General features: G+C 38.1%; 1 protein-coding gene across 2 annotated transcripts in view; it reads left to right on the top strand.

Annotated features, from left to right (window-relative positions):
• The window catches only part of ZDHHC15 (zDHHC palmitoyltransferase 15), a gene marked incomplete at both ends in the record, with an annotated part of 181,870 nt that overhangs the window by 117,424 nt on the left and 39,673 nt on the right, over positions 1-24,773 (top strand). For both annotated transcript variants that reach the window (XM_080795769.1, XM_080795770.1), the window contains one exon: positions 751-854. In XM_080795769.1, the coding sequence (XP_080651895.1) occupies positions 751-854 (104 nt within the window). The remainder of the gene's footprint in view (positions 1-750; positions 855-24,773) is intronic.

Below are 24,773 nucleotides of genomic sequence, written 5' to 3'. Positions count from 1 at the left end.
GTAATAGAAAATGAGTAACCCAAAAGTCACTCATATATAAATTTGCAATGGATTCAGGTATATATACTCAAATGTTCAAACTGTAACCCACTCTAGCCAGAACTAACATAGTTCCCTCCCATGCATCCCATCTGTTGGTGGACAGAGATTAACCAAGGAGGTAGCCCTAAATTACCATAGATATCCATGAAGTGGATCCCACCTGGGGGTAATTGCGCCCCAAATCTGCACACCTAGAGATGCTTCACTCTGGCTGTTTCCCATAGTTCCTATTAACCTTTCTGCCATAACAAGCCAAATAATGGGGCATTCAGACATTAATATCTATCACCAATTCTTAGCAACTTATCTCCAATATATCAATGATTCTGAATCTGCTAATATTTGTTGAAAATTTAGAACCAAAACAATAAGATAGTTTGATAAAATTCAGGTGATCATCATTAAATTATAATTATGAAGCCTGCAGTGTGTGCATATTGCCATAACTGGACATTGTGGGAAACAAGTTAAACAGCTGCTTACAAACCAAAACAGTTAACACTGGTGCAGACAAACAAGATATAGAAATTGAAAGCAATACAGCAACTAAATGATGCTATTGTAAAACCGTATTCCACCATGGCTTTAATGAATAAACTAAATGGTTTAAATCTTTCTAAGAACCCCCTTCTATTTGTAAGAGGTTTATTACATTCATAAAAAGTCTGTGTCAGCTGCAGGAGCTCATTGCCTTTCTTTCCCCAACAGCCCTGGTGATGGACACTCCTTCCCTATGAGGTCTGTGAATGAGTCACAAAACCCACTGCTAGCAAATGAAGAGCCCTGGGAAGACAACGAGGATGAAACCCGAGGTAAGGAGGCTCAGAAGGAAGTGTTTTCTCCACCTAGCAGAGCAAGCACTAATATGGACCATGTTAATGCAACCAAAGTAGTGTAATGAGACTATAGTATCCAGAAAGATTATATAAGCCTGTCAACCTTATAAGTGCCCATTAGATAGAAAAGGGCAAGTATAGCCAGATTTGTGTAGCATATACAGGTGGCTTAGGTTGGAAGATGGCAGCTTGAAGGTTTCTTAACAGTTTTGTGATACCTTGATTTATAACCAGTCAGAAGTCAGGAAACATAATAAAGAGTGCTGTGTATATTTATAAACAATCCTGCCAGTTGGTTACTCATGGTGCTTTGCTTGAGTTCATTTAATCAGTGGAGAGCAGCTCACCTTTCTCTGCCCTTATTTACATTGGTTAAATTTTCTACATTTTATTCAAGATTTTATTTATTTATTTGAGAGAGAGAGAGTGAATGAGAAAACATGAGCAGGGGCAGAGGGAGAGGGAGAAGCAGACTCCCCTGCTGAGCGGAGAGTCTGATGCGGGGCTCGATCCCAGGATACTGGGATCATGACTTGAACCAAAGGCAGACACTTAACCAACTGAGCCACACAGGGCCCCCTAAATTTTCTTCAAAATCATTTGCATTCTCTCTTAGAACGGTTTAAATACACAAAGAAATATAGTATATGTAGGCAAGCCTACATAGGCATGTACTCTACTTTTCTAAAAGGCAGAGTGGCAAAGGAAAAATGAGAAAGTAGAACTTTGTCCTTCCACCTTTCTCCCACTAGATTTTTGGATCATAATGAGATGTGTGTGTGTGTGTGTGTGTGTGTGTGAGAGAGAGAGAGAGAGAGAGAGAGAGAAAAGCTAAAAGTTAAGTTCTCATGTCATATACCCCTACCATCACCTACCTGTTCTTTGTCTCCACGTGATGTTATGCTTACAACTGTGCCTCCAGCATGTGTTTATGTTGCTAATATCAGGCATCAGTGTATAATTTTTAGCAGCTGATCCCAATAATAAAATAGCTGACAAAAATTTTGAATGAGAAATTGTAGTACTTGTCAAAAACTGTACCTGGGGTGAATGTGGCTGATGAGGAAACAGAAAAGCATTGAGGTGAGGAACAGAGATGGGAAACATGCCTTTATAAGTGTTTACCCTGTTAAATTATCTAGGTCCAGGGTTTCTATCTTAAAGCCCAGTTTTAAAATAAGGCAGCTTACTAGGACTAAGGAAGATAAATCATTTCAAACTTCATAGTTAAAAAGGGAAAGAGTTCTTGCCCAGCCACCTGGGAACCTCCTGTATTGACTCCTGCTGACCTTTTATAGAAAAACTATTTTGACCGACCTTCCTTCAACTATCATTCTTCCCATTTTTCTCTTTCAAGTTTTTATTTAAATTCCAATTAGTTAATATACAATGTATTATTAATTTCAGGTATAAAATTTAGTAATTCAACACTAAATAAGGCACGGGGTGCTACCACTACATGTGCCCTCCTTAATCCCTATCAACTATTTAACCCATCCCCCCAACACCTCCTCTCTCGTAATGATATTTGTTCTCTATAGTGAAGAGTTGGCTTCTTGGTTTTTCCTCTCATTTTTCCCCCATGTTTGTTTGGTTTCTTAAATTCTGCATGAATCAAGTCATATGGTATTTGCCTCTCTCTGACTGACTTATTTCACTTAGCATAATACTATCTAGCTCTATCCATGTCCTTGGAAAGGGCAAGATTTCATTCCTTTATATGGCTGAGTAGTATTCCATTGTATATACATGCCACGTCTTCTTTATCCAATCATCAGTCAGTGGGCACTAGGGCTCTTTCCGTAATTTGGCTCTTGTGGATAATGCTGCTATAAACATCAGGGTGCATTTATCCCTTCAAATTAGTATTTTTATATCCTTTGGGTAAATACCAAGTAGTATAATTACTGGACTATAGGTAGTTTTATTTTTAACTTTTTGAGGAACTATTTTCCAGAGTGGCTGCACCAGTTTGCATTCCCACCAACAGTGTAAAAGGGTTCCATTCTCCGCACTCTCACCAACACTTGTTGTTTCCTGTGTTGTTCATTTTTGCCATTCTGACAGGTTTGAAGTAATATCTCACTGTAGTTTTGATCTGTATTTCCTTGATGATGAGTGATATTAAGCATCTTTTCCTGTGTCTGTCTTCTTTGGAAAAATGTCTATTCCTGTCTTCTGCCCATTTCTTAAATGGATTATTTGTTTTTTGGGTGTTGAGTTTTATAAGTGTGTCATGTGTTTTAGACTAACCCTTTATAAGATATGTCATTTGCAAATATCTTCTCCATTCCACATGGTGCCTTTTAGTTTTGTGGATTGTTCCTTTGGATGTGCAGAAGTTTTTGGTTTTGGTTTTGGTTTTGGTTTTGGGGGTTTTTTTTGTTTTGTTTTGGTTTGTTTTGGTTTGGTTTTGGTTTTTTCGTGAAGTCCCGATAGCTTATTTTTGTTTTTGTTTCCCTTCCCTCAGGAGGCATATCTAGAAAGAAGTTGCTTCAGCTGATATCAAAGAGGTTACTGCCCGTGTTCTCCTCTAGGATTTTAATGGCTTCCCATCTCACATTGAGGTCTTTCATCCATTCTGAATTTACTTTTGTGTATGGTTTAAGAAAATGGTCCAGTTTCAGTCTTCTGCATGTGGCTGTCCTATTTTCCCAATACCCTTTGTTGAACAGACTGTCTTTTTCCATTGGATATTCTTTCCTACTTTGTCAAAGATGAGTTGACCATATAGTTGTAGGTTCATTTCTGGGTTTTCTATTCTGTTCCATTGATCTATGTGTCTATTTTTTGTGCCAGTAATATACTATTTTGATCACTACACCTTTGTAATATAACTTGAAGTCCTGAATTGTGATGCCTCTAGGTTTGCTTTTCTTTTTCAAGACTGTCTTGGCTATTCTGGGTCTTTTGTAATTCTATATAAATTGTAAGATTGTTTGTTTTAGCTCTGTGAAAAACACTGGTGTTATTTTCAAAGGGATTGCATTAAATGTGTAGATTGCTTTGGGTACTATAGACATTTTAAAATATTTGTTCTTCTGATCCATGGTCATGGAATGTCTTTCTATTTCTTTGTGTCATCTTCAATTTCTTTCATCAGGGTTTTATAGTTTTCAGAGTACAGGTCTTTATGTCTTTGGATAGTTTTATTCCTAGTTATCTTATGGGTTTTGGTGCAATTATAAATGGTATCGATTCCTTGATTTCTCATTCTGTTGCTTCATTATTGGTGTATGGAAATACAACAGATTTCTGTACATTGAGTTTGCGTCTTGTGACTTTATGGAATTCGTGTATCAGTCCTAGCAATTTTTTGGTGGAGTCTTTTGGGTTTTCTATACGGAGTATCATGTCATCTGCAGAGAGTGGAAGTTTTACTTCTTCCTTGCTGATATCAGTGCATTTTAATTCTTTTTGTATTCTGATTGCTGTGGACAGGACTTCCAGAAGTATCTTGAAGAACAGTGGTAAGAGTGGACAACTGTGTGTTGTTTGTGAATATGGAGAAAAAATTCTCAATTTTCCCCAGTTGGGGATAATATTAGCTGTGGGTTTTTTATATATGGCATTTATTATGTTGATGTATATTCCCTCTAAAGCTATTTTATTGTGGGTTTTATCATGAATGGATATTATGCTTTGTGAAATGCTTTTTCCACATCTATTGAAATGATCATATGGTTCTTATCCTTTTTTTTATTAATGTGGTATATCATGTTGATTGGTTTTCTAGTAATGAACCAGCCTTGCAGCCCAGGAATAAATCTCACTTGATTTTGGTGAATGATTCTCTTAATTACTGTTGAATCTGATTTCCCCATATTTTATTGAGAATTTTTGCATCCATGTTCATCAGGGATATTGGCCTGTAGTTCTATTTTTTGATGGAGTCTTTTCTGGTTTTGGTATCAGGATAATGTTGGGCTCCTAGTGGCTTTTTTTTTTTTTTTTGACTAGTTGGAGAAGAATAGGTACTAACTCTTCTTTAAATGTTTGGTGAATTCCCCTGAGAAGCCATCTGACTCTGGAGTTTTGTTTGTGGGGAATTTTTTTAAATAGCTGACTCAATTTATCTGCTGGTTATTAGTCTGTCAAGTTTTCTATTCCTTCCTGTTTCACTTTTGGTAGTTTATATGTTCCCAGGAATTTATCCATTTCTTCCAGGTTGTCCAATTTGTTAGCATATAGTTTTTCATAATTCTCTTATAATTGTATTTCTGTGGTATTTGTTGTTATTTCTCCTGTCTCATTTGTGCTTATATTTACTTGGGTCCTTTCTCTTCTTATTGTTAAGTCTGGCTAGGGGTTAATCAATTTTATTGATTGTTTCAAAAAATCAACTCCTGGTTTCATTGATTTGTTCTTTTGTGGTCTTTTTTAGTTTCTATATCATTTATTCTGCTCTAATCTTTATTTTCCCGCCTTCTGCCTGCTTTAGGCTTCCTTTGTTGTTGTTTTACTAGTTTCTTTATGTATAAGGTTAGTTTGTTGCTTTGAAATTTTTCTTCCTTCTTGAGGTAGGCCTATATTGCTATATGCTTCCTTCTTAAGACCACTTTTGTGACATCCCAAAGTTTTCTGACTGTCAAGTTTTCATTTTCATTGGTTTCCAGGTAATTTTTTAAAAATTCAATTAGCCAAAAAAAAAAAAAAAAAAAAAAAAAAAAAAAATAAAAATTCAATTAGCCAATGTATAGTACCTGATTAGTTTTGATAGAATGTTCAATGATTCATTAGTTGCATATAACACCTAGTGCTCATTACATCATGTGCCCTCCTTATTGGTCATCACCGAATTACCCCATCCCTCCTCCCAGCTCCCCTTCCACAACGCTGTTTATTTCCCAGAATCAAGAGTAGACTCTTTCCCATGTAATTTTTTATTTCCTCTTTGATTTACTGGTTTATCCATTCATTGTTTGGTAGCATACTGTTTAACCTCCATGTATTTGTGGTCTTTCCAAATTTTTTCTTGTGGTTGACTTCAAGTTTCATAGTGCTATGGTTAGAAAAGATGCATGGTATGATGTCAATCTTTTTTAATTTTTTGAGGCCTAATTTGTGATCTTTTCTGGAGAATGTCCCATGTGCATTTTAAAGATTTATTTATTTATTTGAGAGAGAGAGATTGAATGCAGTGGGGAGGGGTAGAGGGACAGTAGAGAATCTCAAGCAGACTCCCTGCTATGTACAGAGCCTGATTCAGGACTTGATCTCACAACCTTGAGATAATTACCTGAGCCGAAATTAAGAGTCAGACACTTAACTAACTGAGCTACCCACATGTCCCTGTCCCATGTGCACTTTAAAAGAATGTGTGTTCTGCTGCTTTATGATGGAATGTTGTGAATATATCTGTTGAGTCCATCTGATCCAGTGTGTCATTCAAAACCATTGTTTCTTTATTGATTTTCTGCTTAAATGACCTGTCCATTGCTGTAAGTCCATTGCTGTAAACTTCCCATTGCTATAAGTTGCTGAGAGAACAATTAGTTCCTTTATGTTTATTATTTACATTTTTATACATTTGAGTGCTCCCATGCTGGGTATATAAATATATAGAATTGTTATATATTCTTGTTGAACTATCCCCTTTATTATGATGTAGTGTACTTCTTCATCTCTAGTTACAGTGTGTTTTAAAGTCTAGCTTGTTTGATGTAAGTATTGTTACTCTGGCTTCTTTAACATCCTTTTCAAGACAAATGTTTCTCCATCCTCTCACTTTCAATCTGCAGGTGTCTTCAAGTCTAAAATGAGTCTCTGATAGGCAGTATATAGATGGGTCTTATTTTTTTATCCATTCTGACACCCTAGCTTTTGATTGGAGCATTTAGTCCATTTACATTCACAGTAAGTATTGACAGATATGTATTTAGTGTCATTTATTACTTGTTTTGACATTGTTTCTGGAGATTTTCTCTGTACCTTTCTTGTCTTTGTCATTTTTGGTCTTTTCTTTCCACTCAAGGAGTCCACTTTAATATTTCTCACAGGGCTGGTTTAGTGATCACAAACTCCTTTAATATTTCTTTGTTTGGCAAACTCTTTCCCCTTCTATTCTGAATGATAGGCTTGCTGGATAGAGTATTCCTGGCTGCAGATTTTTCCCATTCAGCACATATATATCATGACACTTTCTTCTGGCTTGCCACATTTCTATTAAGAAATCTTCAGCTAGCTAGTCTTCTTTCGTAAGTTACGGACTTTTGTCTTGTTGCTTTTAAGATTTTTTTTTCTTCATCACTATATTTTGCAACTTTTATTACAGTATGTGTTGGTGATGGTCTGCTTTTTTTGATCTTGATGGAAGTTCTCTGTGCTTCCTGGATCTCAATATCTGTTTCCTTCCCCAAGTCAGGGAAGTTTTCAGCTATTATTTGCTCAAATAAATTTTTTGCCCCCTTTTCTCTCTCTTCTTCTGGAACTCCTATAATATGAATGTTATTACATTTGGTGGAGTCACTTATTTTTCATTATTGTATCTTTTATATCACTTATTCATTCCTCTGCTTCTTCATTCCTTGTGTTCATTTCATCAAATCTGTTTCTAATCTTAGTTATATCATTCTTCATTTCTGACTGTTTTTTAACTCTTTCATCTCTACATTAAGGGCCACCCTGAAGTCTTCCATTCTTTTCTCAAGCTCAGTGTGTATCCTTATGATTACTGCTTTAAATTTTCCATCAGGCATGTTACACGTATCTGTACTCCTTAGATCTCTGTTCATGACTTTATCTTGTTCTTTATTTTAGGATGAATTCCTCCAACTTTGCATTTTGTCTAAGCCTCCACCTTCTTCTCTGTGTTAGAAAAGTTATCATTCTTGCTCCTGAGTGATAGTTTTATGAGGAAGAGGTCATGTAGTGTCCAGAGCCTGACACCTCAGGCAGTGTCTGGTGTATACTGGGTGCACTCTGCTGTTGTGTTTTGGCTGTTCTATTCTTCAAGCCAGTTATGTGCACAGGCTCTTGCCTGTAGTTGACAGTATTTGGTCCTTGACCAGAATGTGGTGAGTTCTAAGTAGGTGTGCTCTGGTCTGCTTGTGAAATGAGACCTGATACTATTTCCACTAGAACTGAAGCCCTACAGAACTCTCTTGTTGGAAGACATACTGTGGGCTAGGACTTCCACTGGTGTTCTGGGGAAGGGGTCCTCTGTGCTGGGACTAAGGCTAACTTGACCGAGTAGGGCAGTAGTGCCAGAGCACAGGGTGTGGGACTTGGAATAAGCATTAGGTAACTAATGTTGGAGTTGTGCTGTTTGCCATAGGTGGCTCTGTGTTTATGCTGAGGGAGAGGGAAGGGAAATGGCACCTATAGGCTCCTTTGTCCCTGGAGAAGCGTATCTGTGAATCTACCATCTCAGCAATGCACTCCAAGAAGACCAAACAGTATCCCCCTGTGTGCCTCAGGCATTCTTCAGATCACTATTTGCATGCCATCTGCCCCACAGGTTGTATGTCTGTCTTCTCTTCAGGAACAGGGCAGTGCCCTCAAGGCTCTATCCATCCAAGCCTGCCAACCTTTATTTTTTTTTTTTTTTCTGCTTTAGTGATTTCTTTATTTTTTTTTTTTAATTTTTTATTTTAATAAACATATAATGTATTTTTATCCCCAGGGGTACAGGTCTGTGAATCATCTGGTTTACACATTTCACAGCACTCATCATAGCCCATACCCTCCCCAATGTCCATTTCCCCACCACCCTCTCCCGTCCCCCTTCCCCCCCGCAACCCTCAGTCTGTTTCTTGAGATTGAGTCTTTTATGGTTTGTCTCCCTCCCAATCCCATCTTTTCATTTTTTCTTTTCCTACCTCCCCCCAAACCCCCCCACCTTGCATCTCCCCTTCCTCATATCAAAGAGATCATATGATAGTTATATTTCTCCGATTGACTTATTTCGCTAAGCATGATACCCTCTAGTTCCATCCACGTCGTCGCAAATGGCAAGATTTCATGTCTTTTGATGGCTGCATAGTATTCCATTGTGTATATATACCACATCTTCTTTATCCATTCATCTGTTGATGGACATCTAGGCGCTTTCCACAGTTTGGCTATTGTGGACATTGCTGCTATAAACATTCGGGTGCACGTGCCCCTTCGGAGCACCACGTTTGTATCTTTAGGATATATACCCAGGAGTGCAATTGCTGGGTCGTAGGGTAGCTCTATTTTCAGTTTTTTGAGGAACCTCCACACTGTTTTCCAGAGTGGTTGCACCAGCTTGCATTCCCACCAACAGTGTAGGAGGGTTCCCCTCTCTCCGCATCCTCGCCAGCATCTGTCATTTCTTGACTTGTTAATTTTAGCCATTCTGACTGGTGTGAGGTGGTATCTCATTGTGGTTTTGATTTGTATTTCCCTGATGCCGAGTGATGTGGAGCATTTTTTCATGTGTCTGTTGGCCATCTGGATGTCTTCCTTGCAGAAATGTCTGTTCATGTCCTCTGCCCATTTCTTGACTGGATTATTTGTTCTTTGGGTATTGAGTTTGATAAGCTCTTTATAGATTTTGGATACGAGCCCTTTATCTGATAGGTCGTTTGCAAATATCTTCTCCCATTCTGTCAGTTGTCTTTTGGTTTTGTTAACTGTTTCCTTTGCTGTGCAAAAGCTTTTGATCTTGATGAAATCCCAATAGTTCATTTTTGCCCTTGCTTCTGTTGCCTTTGGCGATGTTCCTAGGAAGAAGTTGCTGCGGTTGAGGTCAAAGAGGTTGCTGCCTGCATTGTCCTCAAGGATTTTGATAGATTCCTTTCGCACATTGAGGTCCTTCATCCACTTTGAGTCTATTTTCGTGTGTGGTGTAAGGAAATGGTCCAATTTCATTTTTCTGCATGTGGCTGTCCAATTTTCCCAGCACCATTTGTTGAAGAGGCTGTCTTTTTTCCATTGGATATTCTTTCCTGCTTTGTCGAAGATTAGTTGACCATAGAGTTGAGGGTCTATTTCTGGGCTCTCTATTCTGTTCCATTGATCTATATGTCTGTTTTTGTGCCAGTACCATACTGTCTTGATGATGACAGCTTTGTAATAGAGCTTGAAGTCTGGAATTGTGATGCCACCGACTTTGGCTTTCTTTTTCAATATTCCTTTGGCTATTCGAGGTCTTTTCTGGTTCCATATAAATTTTAGGATTATTTGTTCTATTTCTTTAAAAAAAATGGATGGGATTTTGATAGGGATTGCATTAAATGTGTAGATTGCTTTAGGTAGAATAGACATTTTCACAATATTTGTTCTTCCAATCCATGAGCATGGAATATTTTTCCATTTCTTTGTGTCTTCCTCAATTTCTTTCATGAGTACTTTATAGTTTTCTGAGTATAGATTCTTTGCCTCTTTGGTTAGATTTATTCCTAGGTATCTTATGGTTTTGGGTACGATTGTAAATGGGACTGACTCCTCAATTTCTCTTTCTTCTGTCTTGTTGTTAGTGTAAAGAAATGCGACTGATTTCTGTGCATTGACTTTATATCCTGACACTTTACTGAATTCCTGTATAAGTTCTAGCAGTTTTGGAGTGGAGCCTTTTGGGTTTTCCACATATAGTATCATATCATCTGCAAAGAGTGATAGTTTGACTTCTTCTTTGCCAATTTGGATGCCTTTAATTTCTTTTTGTTGTCTGATTGCTGAGGCTAGGACTTCTAGTACTATATTGAACAGCAGTGGTGATAACAGACATCCCTGCCGTGTTCCTGACCTTAGCGGAAAAGCTTTCAGTTTTTCTCCATTGAGAATGATATTTGCGGTGGGTTTTTCATAGATGGCTTTGATAATATTGAGGTATGTGCCTTCTATCCCTACACTTTGAAGAGTTTTAATCAGGAAGGGATGCTGCACTTTGTCAAACGCTTTTTCAGCATCTATTGAGAGTATCATATGGTTCTTACTCTTTCTTTTATTAATGTATTGTATCACATTGATGGATTTGCGGATGTTGAACCAACCTTGCAGCCCTGGAATAAATCCCACTTGGTCGTGGTGAATAATCCTTTTAATGTACTGTTGGATCCTATTGGCCAGTATTTTGGTGAGAATTTTCGCATCTGTGTTCATCAAGGATATTGGTCTGTAATTCTCTTTTTTGGTGGGATCCTTGTCTGGTTTTGGGATCAAGGTGATGCTGGCCTCATAGAATGAGTTTGGAAGTTTTCCTTCCATTTCTATTTTTTGGAACAGTTTCAGGAGAATAGGAATTAATTCTTCTTTAAATGTTTGGTAGAATTCCCCTGGGAAGCCGTCTGGTCCTGGACTTTTGTTTGTTTGGAGATTTTTGATGACTGTTTCAATCTCCTTACTGGTTATGGGTCTGTTCAGGTTATCTATTTCTTCCTGGTTCAGTTGTGGTAGTTTATACATCTCTAGAAATGTATCCATTTCTTCCAGGTTGTCAAATTTGTTGCCATAGAGTTGCTCGTAGTATGTTCTTATAATTGTTTGTATTTCTTTGGTGTTGGTTGTGATCTCTCCTCTTTCATTCATGATTTTATTTATTTGCGTCCTTTCTCTTTTCTTTTTGATAAGTCTGGCCAGGGGCTTATCAATCTTATTAATTCTTTCAAAGAACCAGCTCCTAGTTTTGTTGATTTGTTCTATTGTTTTTTTAGTTTCTATTTCATTGATTTCTGCTCTGATCTTTATGATTTCTCTTCTCCTGCTGGGTTTAGGCTTTCTTTGTTGTTCTCTCTCCAGCTCCTTTAGGTGTAGGGTTAGGTTGTGTATTTGAGACCTTTCTTGTTTCTTGAGAAAGGCTTGCACTGCTATATATTTTCCTCTCAGGACTGCCTTTGTTGTATCCCACAGATTTTGAACTGTTGTGTTTTCATTATCATTTGTTTCCATGAATTTTTTCAATTCTTCTTTAATTTCCTGGTTGACCCATTCATTTTTTAGAAGGATGCTGTTTAGTCTCCATGTATTTGCGTTCTTTCCAAATTTCCTCTTGTGATTGAGTTCGAGCTTCAGAGCATTGTGGTCTGAAAATATGCAGGGAATGATCTCGATCTTTTGGTACCGATTGAGACCTGATTTATGACCCAGGATGTGGTCTATTCTGGAGAATGTTCCATGTGCACTAGAGAAGAATGTATATTCTGTTGCTTTGGGATGGAATGTTCTGAATATATCTGTGATGTCCATCTGGTCCAGTGTGTCATTTAAGGCCTTTATTTCCTTGTTGATCTTTTGCTTAGATGATCTGTCCATTTCAGTGAGGGGAGTGTTAAAGTCCCCTGCTATTATTGTATTACTGTCGATGTATTTCTTTGATTTTGTTATTAATTGGTTTATATAGTTGGCTGCTCCCATGTTAGGGGCATAGATATTTAAGATTGTTAGATCTTCTTGTTGGACAGACCCTTTGAGTATGATATAGTGTCCTTCCTCATCTCTTATTATAGTCTTTGGCTTAAAATCTAATTGATCTGATATAAGGATTGCCACCCCAGCTTTCTTCTGATGTCCATTAGCATGGTACATTGTTTTCCACCCCCTCACTTTAAATCTGGAGGTGTCTTCGGGTCTAAAATGAGTTTCTTGTAGGCAGCATATTGATGGGTTTTGTTTTTTTATCCATTCTGATACCCTGTGTCTTTTGATTGGGGCATTTAGCCCATTAACATTCAGGGTAACTATTGAGAGATATGAATTTAGTGCCATTGTATTGCCTGTAAGGTGATTGTTACTGTATATTGTTTCTGCTTCTTTCTGATCTACTACTTTTAGGGTCTCTCTTTGCTTAGAGGACCCCTTTCAATATTTCCTGTAGAGCTGGTTTGGTGTTTGCAAATTCTTTCAGCTTTTGTTTGTCCTGGAAGCTCTTTATCTCTCCTTCTATTTTCAATGATAGCCTAGCCGGATATAGTATTCTTGGCTGCATGTTTTTCTCGTTTAGTGCTCTGAATATGTCATGCCAGTTCTTTCTGGCCTGCCAGGTCTCTGTGGATAGGTCCGCTGCCAATCTAATGTTTTTACCCTTGTATGTTACAGACTTCTTTTCCCGGGCTGCTTTCAGGATTTTCTCTTTGTCGCTAAGACTTGTAAATTTTACTATCAGGTGACGAGGTGTGGACCTATTTTTATTGATTTTGAGGGGCGTTCTTAGCATCTCCTGGATTTTGATGTTTGTTCCCTTTGCCATATTAGGAAAATTCTCTCCAATAATTGTCTCCAATATACCTTCTGCTCCCCTCTCTCTTTCTTCTTCTTCTGGAATCCCAATTATTCTAATGTTGTGTCGTCTTATGGTGTCACTTATCTCTCGAATCCTCTCCTCGTGTTCCAGTAGTTGTTTGTCTCTCTTTTGCTCAGCTTCTTTATTCTCTGTCATTTGGTCTTCTATGTCACTAATTCTTTCTTCTGCCTCATTTATCCTGGCAGTGAGAGCTTCCATTTTTGATTGCACCTCATGAATAGCTTTTTTGATTTCAACTTGGTTAGATTTTAGTTCTTTTATTTCTCCAGAAAGGGCTTTTATCTCTCCGGAGAGGGTTTCTCTAATATCTTCTATGCCTTTTTCGAGCCCGGCTAGAACCTTGAGAATTGTCATTCTGAACTCTAGATCTGTCATGCTACCTATGTCTGTATTGATTAGGTCTCCAGCCTTCGGTACGGCCTCTTGTTCTTTTTTTTGAGGTGAGTTTTTCCGCCTTGTCATTTTGTCCAGGTAGGATTTGCTTTCTCCTGCTGTGGAATTCCGCTGTTCTTGGTGACTGAAGTTGGTTTTGGATCGGTTTCTTGTTGATCTTCTGGGGGAGGGGCCTGTTGTAGTGATTTTCAAGTGTCCTTGCCGCAGGCGGAATTGCACCGCCCTTGCCAGGGGCCGGGCTAAGGAATCCGCTCGGGTTTGCTTTCGGGAGCTTTTGTTCCCTGAGCGCTTTCCGTAGAGTTCCGGAGGACGGGAATGAAGATGGCGGCCTCCCAATCTCTCGGCCCGGAGGAGCCGAGAGCTTGGGGTTCCGCTCCTCAGTGCGCTCTCAGAGCAAAGCGCCCAACAGTCCCGCCTCCCTGGCTTGCGGTCGCGCCTCGAGGAAAGCAGTCAATTGTTGGAGCTGGAGAAAAGCGCCGGGTCGCTTTTGTCTCTGTGGCCTCCGGCCGCGCTCCGAGCCCACCCAGCCTGCGACCGGCACAAGGTAACCCTGGGCTTAGAGCTCACTCCTCGGCTTTGTCGCTATAGCCGGCTTCCCCGCTCCAATACCTGCGAGCTCTGCGGCACTCAGACACCCCCAGTCCTTCTGTGACCCTGCGGGTCCTGGGGTTATGCTGACCCCGCCTGGGTTTCCCCCCAGTTTAGCCTCTGGAGCTATGTCTCCCAGTGGAGCCGACTTTTAAAAGTCCCGATTTTGTGCTCCGTCGCTCCGCCGCTTGCCGGGTGCCGGCCCCTCCCCCCGGGGTCTATCTTCCCGTCGCTTTGGATTCACTTCTCCGCAGGTCCTACCTTTCAGAAAGTGATCGATTTTCTGTTTCTGGGATTGTTGCTCTTCTTCTCTTTGATTTCCCGTTGGATTTGTAGGTGTTCACAATGGTTAGATAAGCTATCTAGCTGATCTCCTGCTACCCGATGTCGTCTCAGCCTGCTACTTCTCCGCCATCTTGACTCCTCCCCTTTATTTTTTTTTTATTATGTTCAATTAGCCAGTATATAATGCATCATTAGTTTTTTTTTAATTTTTTAAATTTATTTTCAGTGTTCCAAAATTCACTGTTTGTGCACCACACCCAGTGTTCCATGCAATATGTGCCCTCCATAATACCCACCACCAGGCTCACCCAACCTCCCACTCCCTGCCCCTCCAAAACCCTCAGATTGATTTTCAGAGTCCACAGTCTCTCATGGTTCTTCTCCCCCTCCAGTTTCCCCCAATTCCCTTTTCCTCTCCATCTCCCCATGTCCTCCGTGTTATTCCTTATGCTCCACAAATAAGCGAAACCATATGACAATTGACTCTCTCTGCTTGACTTATTTCACTCAGCATAATCTCTTCCAGTCCCATCCATGTTGATACAAAAGTTGGATATTCATCCTTTCTGATGGAGGCATAATACTCCATAGTATATATGGACTACATCTTCCTTATCCATTTGTCTGTTAAAGGGCATCTTGGTTCTTTCCACAGTTTGGCAACTGTGGCCATTGCTGCTATGAACATTGGGGTACAGATGGCCCTTCTTTCCACTACATCTGTATCTTTGGGGTAAATACCCAATAGTACAATTGCAGGATCATAGGGAATCTCTATTTTTAATTTCTTAAGGAATCTCCACACTGTTTTCCAAAGTGGCTGCACCAACTTGCATTCCCAGCAATAGTGTAAGAGGGTTCCCCTTTCTCCACATCCTCTCCAACACATTATTAGTTTTTGATGTAGTGTTCAACAATTCATTAGTTGCTTATAACACCCAGTGCTCATTACCACACATGCTCTCCTTAATACCTGTCACCTGGTTACCCCTTCCTCCTACACCCCTCCCTTCTGTAACCCTCAGTTTGGTTTCCAGAGTACAGAGTCTCTCATGGTTTATCTCCCTCTCTGATTTCTTCCCATTCAGTTTTCCCGACCTTCCCCTGTGGTCCTCCGCACTATTCCTTATGTTCCACATATGAGTGAAACCATACGATAATTGTCTTTTTCAGCTTGACTTATTTCACTTAACATAATCCCTTCCAGTTCCATCCATGTCCATGCAAATGGTGTGTATTCATCCTTTCTGATGGCTGAGTAATATTCCATTGTATATATAAACCACAACTTTTTTTTAAAGGCAAAGGAAGCCAGTTCCTTTTTTTTTCCTTTCAATTTTTTATTTATTTGACAGAGAGAGAGACACAGAGAGGGAACACAAGCAGGTGAAGTGGGAGAGGGAAAAGCAGGCTTCCCGCCAAGCAGGGAGCTCCATGGAGGGCTCAATCCCAGGACCCTGGGAGCATGACCTGAGTTGGAGGCAGACGCTTAACAACTGAGCCACCCAGACACCTATTTTTTTAAAGATTTTATTAAACCACAACTTCTTTATCCATTCATCTGTTGAAGGGCATCTCAGCTCCTTCCACAATTTGGCTATTGTGGACATTGCTGCTATGAACATTGTGGTGCATGTGCCTCTTCTTTTCCCTATGTCTGTATCTTTGGGGTAAATAGATATCTAGTAGCACAGTTTCTGGGTTATAGGGTAGCTCTATTTTTAACATGTTGAGGAACCTCAATATGGTTTTCCAGAGCAGCTGTACCAGCTTGCATTCCCACCAGCAGTGTTAGGAGGGTTCCCCTTTGTGCACATCCCTGGTGTTTCTTGTCTTACTAATTTTTGCAATTCTAACTGGTATAGGGTGGTATTTCCTTGTGGTTTTGACTTTAATTTCCCTGATGGCTTGTGATGTTGAACATTTTTTCATGTGTCTATTAGCCATTTGTATGTCTTCTTTGGAGAAGTATCTGTTAATGTCTTCTGCCCATTTTTTGACTAGGTTATTTGTTTTTTGGGGTGTTAAGTTTGAGTTCTTTACAGATCTTGGATCCCAGCCCTTTGTCTGTAATGTCATTTGCAAATATCTTCTCCCATTCAGTAGAGTGCCTCTTAGTGTTGTTGACTGTTTCCTTTGCTGTGCAGAAGCTTTTGATCTTGATGAAGTCCCAGAAGTTCATTTTTGCTTTTGTTTCCCTTGCCTTTATAGACATGTCTTGAAAGAGGTCACTGTGGCCAATGTTGAAGAGGTTACTGCCTATGTTCTTCTCTAGGATTTCGATGGATTTCTGTTTCACATTGAAGTCTTTTAACCACTTTGAGTTTATCTTTGTATATGGTGTAAAAGAATGGTCCAGTTTCATTCTTCTGCATGTGACTGTCCAGTTTTCCCATCACCATTTATTGAAGAGACTGTCTTTTTTTCCACTGGATATTCTTTCCTGATTTGTCAAAGATCAGTTGACCATAATGTTGAGGGTCCATTTCTGGGGTCTCTATTCTGTTCCACTGATCTATGTGTCTGTTTTTATGCCAATACCATGCTGTCTTGATGATAACAGCTTTGTAATATAGCTTGAAGTCAGGCATTGAGATGCCCCCAGCTTTGGTTTTCTTTTTCAACATTTCCTTGGCGATTCGGGTTCTTTTCTCATTCCATACAAATTTTAGGATTGTTTGTTCCAATTCTGTGAAAAATGTCAATGGTATTTTGATCAGGATTGCATTGGAAGTTTAGATTGCTCTGGGCAGCATAGACATTTTCACAATATTTAGTCTTCCAATCCAAGAGCATGGAATATTTTTCCATCTCTTTGTGTCTTCCTCAATTTATTTCATAAGTGTTCCATAGTTTCTAGAGTATAGATCCTTTACCTCTTTGATTAGGTTTATTCCTGGGTATCTTAGGGTTTTTGGTGCTATTGTAAATGGAACCAATTCCTTAATTTCTCTTTCTTCAGTCACATTGTTAGTGTATAGAAATGCAGCTGATTTCTGTGCATTGATTTTTGTATCCTGCCATGTTGCTGAATTGCTGTATGAGTTCCAATAATTTGGGGGTGGAGTTTTTTGGGTTTTTCACATAAAGGATCATGTCATCTGCAAAGAGAGTTTAACTTCTTCTTTGCCAATTTGAGTCCAGGGCCAGAAGGTTTCCCGGGGAAACTTTTTTTTTTTTAAAGATTTCATGTATTCATTTTTGTGTGTGTGAGAGAGAGAGCGCGCACATGAGTGTAGGGGAGGGGCAGGGGGAGAAGCAGACTCCCCACCAAGCAGGGAGCCCAATGTGGGACTTGATCCCAGGAAGCTGGGATCATGAAACCAAAAGAGCCACCTAGGTGCCTGCATGCCCATCTTTAAAACTCCAATCTTATGGCCTGCTGGTTGCAAGAACTCAGGAAAATCAGCCCCTCTCATTTTCCCAGACAGTAGCTTTGGGGAAGTCTTCTCCTTCTGCATTTCCCTGTGTGCTCCTCTCTCCTTTCTCCATGACCACTGCTCCCTCCCCTCCAAAGCAACCATGATCCATTTTCCCCCCAAACCACATCTCTGCACCTCCTACCTTCTTCAATGTGGCTTCTTCTCTCCCTCTAGTAGTGCAGTTTGTTCCATCAGTCTTCAGGTTCATGTGTAGGGTATTCAGAATGATTTCATAGCTATCCAGCTATGTTCCAGGGATGAGACAAGCCTAAGGTCCTCCTACTATGCCACTGTCTTAACTCCAGCTATCACTCTTTCTGAACAGACTTTTAGTTACAGCAGTTAGAAGTGATAAGAATTTTAGTTTTGTTTAAAAAAAAAACAAGTTCTAATAAAAATTAGAGACATATAGATTGTTATTAACCGTTTTGAAGTATTTCCACAATGGAAAAAGCTATTCACATTTGTGTCTTATATTGGTAAGCAGAATACTTTAATTACAAATGTAGCACTACATTATAGAAAGGGTTTTATTTTAAGTCAAACACCTTTATTGTCACCTCACTGCCTACTAAATAAAATCTAAGATCCTTAGGGCAAATTATCTAAGCCAGATTTTCCTCCTTGACATTATCTCCCATCTTTAAGGGCCTTGAGTTGCCATCTTTTAGCACCTCCATCTCCTCTTGGGATTTTTCTCCATCAGTTCTCACAGTGATCATCCCACCTGGCCACCAAGAATAGTCTTCCTCCATCAAAGGTATGGCAGTAGCAGATTCTATTCAAAAAGAACATTACTGAAACCTAAGGAAAATATAAAATGAAATGAAAATAGGCAAGTTTCTGAAATTGAAGTTTTTGCATTAACAGATCCAGTAAGTAAAGACGAGGTTTCACTGACAACTAACTGTATTTTAGCCCCAGGTCAGCTGGTAAACATTATAGATGTTTATTACTATTACTTAATTCTTTCTCCAGAACTTGCAAGTAGCATGTCTTACTGTTTTCCTGGATAAAATAAATTCTCAGACACAAACTTCCAGACATTCTATAAACACCAATAATATTATCCTATATAACATTCAGAATATCACCAATTTCTTGGATTTGAGCAATTAAGAATTCTTCTATCTGTTGGGCACCTGGGTGGCTCAGTGGGTTCAGCCTCTTCTTTTGGCTCAGGTCATGATCTCAGGGTTCTGGGATCAAGTCTCACATTGGGCTCTCTGCTCAGCAAGGAGCCTGCTTCCCCTCTTTCTCTGCCTCTCTGCCTACTTGTGATCTCTCTCTCTCTGTCAAGTAAATAAATAAAACTTGAAAAAAAAGTCTTCTATCTGTTGATATATGGAAAAGCACATATTATATTTTATAAGGTAATTATTAGTTCCATTGATTAAATGCTCATAAACAAGTGATACCAACCATCTTTTATATAAAATTTTTAGGTATCTGTAAATTTTCCATGGCCTCTCTTCATTTATAAACACCATTAGAGAATACCAATTCATAATCATGTGTCTTCCCTAGTTGTTCCTTTCTCTTCAGTATGCAGTTTTTCTTAAAACTGTATGCCTCATCTCTGTGTTCATTTTGCTTCCTTCCAAAAAGTCTATAGCCTAGTGATATAGTTCTCATCTGCCTAGAGATAGAATAGAGGAGTACAGGAATGACTACTTCCCAGTAGCTGGCCCAGGACCTCTCAAGAGTAGAATAATAATAATAATTATTATTATTATTATTATTATTGAAGTATAATTGACATACAATATTATATAAGTTTCAGGTGTACAAAATATTAATTTGACAATTCAATGTATTACTCAGTGCTTTCCACAAAAAGTATAGTCATCACAGTACATTATTACAATATTATTGACTATATTCCTTATGATGTAATTTTTATCTTCATGAATTATTTATTTTATAATTGAAAGTCTGTACCTCTTTTTTTTTTCTTTTTTTTTTAATTTTTTATTTATTTTCAGCGTAACAGTATTCATTGTTTTTTCACCACACCCAGTGCTCCATGCAATCTGTGCCCTCCCTAATACCCACCACCTGGTTCCCCCACCCTCCCACCCTGCCCCTTCAAAACCCTCAGGTTGTTTTTCAGAGTCCATAGTCTCTCATGGTTCACCTCCCCTTCCAATTTCCCTCAACTCCCTTCTCCTCTCCATCTACCCTTGTCCTCTATATTATTTGTTATGCTCCACCAATAAGTGAAACCATATGATACTTGAGAAAGTCTGTACCTCTTAATCTTTACTTCTTTTGTTCATTCCTCCACCCACCACCCTCTGGCAACCACCAGTTTACTCTCTGTATTTAAGAGTCTGAGCTTTTGTTTTGTTTGTTTTGTTTTTTAGATTCCATCAAGTAAGGAAAATCATATGGTATTTGTCTTTCTCTGTCTCATTTATTTCACTTAGCATAATACCCTGTAGGTCTATCCATGTTGTCACAAATAGCATCATCTTGGTTTTTTGTGTGGCTGAGTAATATTTTTGTGTGTATATATATAACACATCTTCTGTATTCATTCATTTTTCAATGGACACTTAGATTGCTTCCATATCTTGGCTATTGTAAATATGTTGCAATAAACATAGTGGTGTATATATCTTTTCAAATAATTGTCTTTGGTTTTCTTTGATAAATATCCAGTAGTGGAATTACTAGATCATGTGATATTTCTATTTTAAAATTTTTGAGAAACCTCTATAATGTTTTCTACAGTGATTGTGACAATTTATATTCTCAACAACAGTGCATGAGGGTTCCCTTTTCTCCACATCCTTGACAGACTTGTTATTTTTTGTCTTTTTGATGGTAGCCATTCTAACAGATTTAAAGTGGTATCTCATTGTGTTTTTTATTGAGCATCATTTCATGCATTTGTTGGCCATTTGTATATCTTCTTTGGAAAAATACCTATTCGGGTCCTATGCCCATTTTTCAATCAGATTGTTTGTGGGATTTTTCTGCTATTCAACTCTATACTTTTTAAACGTATTTTTAATATTAAGCCCTTATTAGATATATCATTTGCAAATATTTACTCTCATTTAGTAGGTTGCCTTTTTGTTTTGTTGCTAGTTTCCTTTGCTATGTAAAAATATTTTATTTTGGTGTAGTCCAAGTACTTTACTTTTACTTTTGTTTACCTTGCCTGAGGAGAGATATTAAACATATCGCTAAGGCTGAAGTCCAAAAAAAAAAAAAACCACTGTCCAAATTTTCTTTTAGGAGTTTTGTAATTGCGGGCCTCACATTTAGGACTTCAATCTATTTTTCAATTTTTGTGTATGGTGTAAGAAAATGGTCCAGCTTCATTTGTATGTAACTGTCTAGTTTTCCCAATACCATTAATTGAAAAGATTGTCTTTTCCCCATTGCATATTCTTGTCTCCTTTATCATAGATTAATTAATCATATGTGTATGGATTTATTTCTGAGGTCTCTATTCTGTTCAACTGATCTATGTGTCTATTTTTGTCCAGTACCATACTGTTTTGATTACTACAACTTTGTAGTTTATCTTGAAATCTGAAGTGGTAATACCACAAGTTTTGTTCTTTCTCAAGATTGCTTTGACTATTCAGGGCTCTTTGTGGTTCAATACAGATTTTAGGATTATTTGTTCTGGTTCTAGTTTTATTATATGTTGATAGGCACTCCATTGAATCTATAGATTGCTTTGAATAGTATGGACATTTTAACAATATTAATTCTTCCAATCCATGAGCATTGTATATCTTTCCATTTGTTTATGTTATCTTCAGTTTCTTTCACCAATGTCTTATAGTTTTCAGAATATACAACTTTCACCTCCTTGGTTAAATTTATTCCTATGTATTGTATTCTTTTTGATGCCATTTTAAATGGGATTGTTTTCTTATTTTCTCTTTCTGCTACTTTGTTATTAGTGTATAGAAATGCAACAGATTTCTATATATTAATTTTGTATCCTGCAACCTTACTGAATTCATTTATCAGCTCTAATATTTTTTTGGTGGAGTCTTTAGGAATTTCTATATGAAGTAGAGTGATCATTTAACTTCTTCCTTACCAATTTGGGTGCCTTTTTTTTTAAAATTAACCAAAATAATCATGTTTTGATCTAAATGAAAAGTCATGAATGATAGAGTCACGGGTAGACGCACTTTCTGTCACTGCCATCGTGAGGCATGGTCTTCTTTTTTTTTTTTAAGATTTTATTTATTTATTTGACAGACAGAGATCACAAGTAGGCAGAGAGGCAGGCAGAGAGGAGGAAGCAGGCTCCCCGCTGAGCAGAGAGCCTGATGCGGGGCTCGATCCCAGGACCCTGAGATCATGACCTGAGTCGAAGGCAGAGGCTTTAACCCACTGAGCCACCCAGGCGCCCCTGGGTGCCTTTTTTTTAAAAAAAGTTTTTACTTATTTATTTGTCAGAGAGAGAGAGGAAGAGTACAAGCAGGGAGAATGGCAGGTAGTGAGAGAAGCAGGCTCCCTGCTGAGCAAGGAGCCCAGTGTGGGACTCAATCCCAGGACCCTAGGATCACAACTTGAGCTGAAGACAGACACTTAAACAACTGAGCCACCCAGGTGTACCTGGATGCCTTTTATTTAATTCTGTTATCTGATTACTGCAGATAGGGATTCCCATACTATGCTGAATGTAAGTGGTAAGAGTGGATATCCTCGTCTTGTTCCTGATCTTAGAGGAGACATTTTTAGTCTTTCACCATTGAGTATGCTGTTAGTTGTGGGTTTTTCATATATGGCCTGTATGTTGAGGGATGTTTCTTCTAAACTCACTTTGTTGAGAGATTGTAATCATGAAAGGATGTCGTATTTTGTCAAATGATTTCACTCCTATTGAGATGATCTTATGCTTTTTAATCTTCCTCTTGCTAATGTGATATACCACATTAATTGATTTGCAAATACTGAGCCACCCTTACACTCTGGAATGAATCCCACTTGATCATAGTGAATGATCTTTTAATGTATTGTTGAATTCAATTTGCTAATATTTTGTTGAGGATTTTGCATCTATGTTCGTCAGAACTATTGGCATGTAGTTTTCTTTCTTTCATTTCTCTCTCTCTCTCTCTCTCTCTCTCTCATAGTGTCTTTGGTTTTGGTATCAAGTTTACATTGGCCTCATAGAATATATATGGAAGCTTTCTTTCCTTTTCCATTTCTTGGAATAATTTGAGGAGAATAGGTATTAACTCTTCCTTAAATGTTTGGTAGAATTCACTTGTAAAGCCATCCAGTCCTGGACTTTAATTTGTTGGGAATTTTCGGACTACTGATTCAATTTCATTACTAGTAATTGGTCTTTTCAGATTTTCTATTTTTTTCTTATTCAGTTTTAGAAGATTGGATATTTCTAGTAATTTATCTAATTTCTTCTAGTTGTCTAATTTGTTGGCATATAATTTTTCATAATATTCTCATATAATTGTTTGTATTCTATGGTGTTGGTTGTTATTATTCCTCCTTAATTTCAGATTTTATTTATTTGAGTCCTCTCTTTTTTTCTTAATGAGTCTGGCTAAGGGTTTATCAATTTTGTTTATCTTTTCAAAAAACCAGTTCTTGGTTTCATTGATCTCTTTTTTTTTCTTATAGTCTCTCTTTTTTCTTTTTATTTTCTGGTTCATTAGGTGTATAATTAGGCTGTTTATTTGAGATTTTTCTTGTTCTTTTGAAAGAAGAGTGTATCACTATCATCTTCCCTCGTAGAACTGCTTTGTGTCCCAAGGATTTTGGACCATTGTGTTTTCATTTTCATTTGTCTCCATGTATTCTTTGATTTTGTTGTTGTTGATAATTGGTTGTGTAGTAGCACAGTTCTTAGCCCTCATGTGGCTTTGTTCTTTCTAGTTTTTTTTTCTTGTATTTGATTTCTAGTTTCATTGTTTTGTTTGAAAAAGATACCTTACATGATTTCAGTCTTCTTGAATTTATTGAGAACTGTTCTGTGGCCTACAAGTGATTTACCTTGGAGAATGTTTCATGTATACTTTAAAATAATGTGTATTCTGCTGTTTTTAGATTGAATGTTCTGAAAATATCAGGTCCATCTGGTCTAATGTGTCATTCAAAGCCATTTCTTTGCTGATTTTCTGTCTGGATGATATATCCAGTCATGTAAGTTGGTAGCTAAAGTCCCCTATATTTATTGTATTACTGTCAGTTTCCCCCTTATCTCTATTAATATTTTTATGTGGTGCTTCTAGTTGGGTATATAAATATTTTTTAATTATTATATTGTCTTATTGGATTGATCCTTTTATCATTATGTAGTGCCCTTCTTTTTTTTTTTTTAACTTTAGTGGAGTTGACACACAATGTTACATTAGTTTCAAATGTACAACTTAAAAAAAAATTAAAAAAAGGTACAACTTAACAACTTGTCAGGTTTATGCATTGTACTGTGTTCACCACAAGTGTAGCTATCATCTGTCTGGTTACATCACTATTACAGTATCGTTACTGTATTCTTTATGCTGTGCTTTTGAAAAAAATTAACATATAATGTATTATTTGCTTCAGGGTTTAGTCTGTGAGTCATCTGTCTTACACATTTCACAGCACTCACCATAGCACATACCCTCTTCAGTGTCCATAACCCAGCTACCCTATCCCTCCCCCACCACCCCCCAGCAACCCTCAGTTTGTTTCCTGAGATTAAGAGTCTCTTATGGTTTGTCTCCCTCTCCAGTCTCATCTTGTTTCATTTTTTCCCTCCCTTCCCCCCATGACCCCCCACCCTGCCTCTCAAATTCCTCATATCAGAGAGATCATATAATTGTCTTTCTTTAATTGACTTGTTTCACTTATATGCTGCACCTTTTATTACCATGACTTATTCATTCCATAACTGGAAGTCTTTGTCTGCCTCTCCCTTTCACCCATTTTGCCCAACTCCTCACTTTGCCCCACCACCAACAACCATCAGTTTCTTTGTATTTGTTAAGTCTGATTCTGTTTTGTGTTTGCTTA

The sequence above is a fragment of the Martes martes genome (assembly GCF_963455335.1).
Source record: "Martes martes genome assembly, chromosome: X".
NCBI classification, from domain to species: domain Eukaryota; kingdom Metazoa; phylum Chordata; class Mammalia; order Carnivora; family Mustelidae; genus Martes; species Martes martes.
This window is presented reverse-complemented; position numbering and strand designations above follow the sequence as displayed.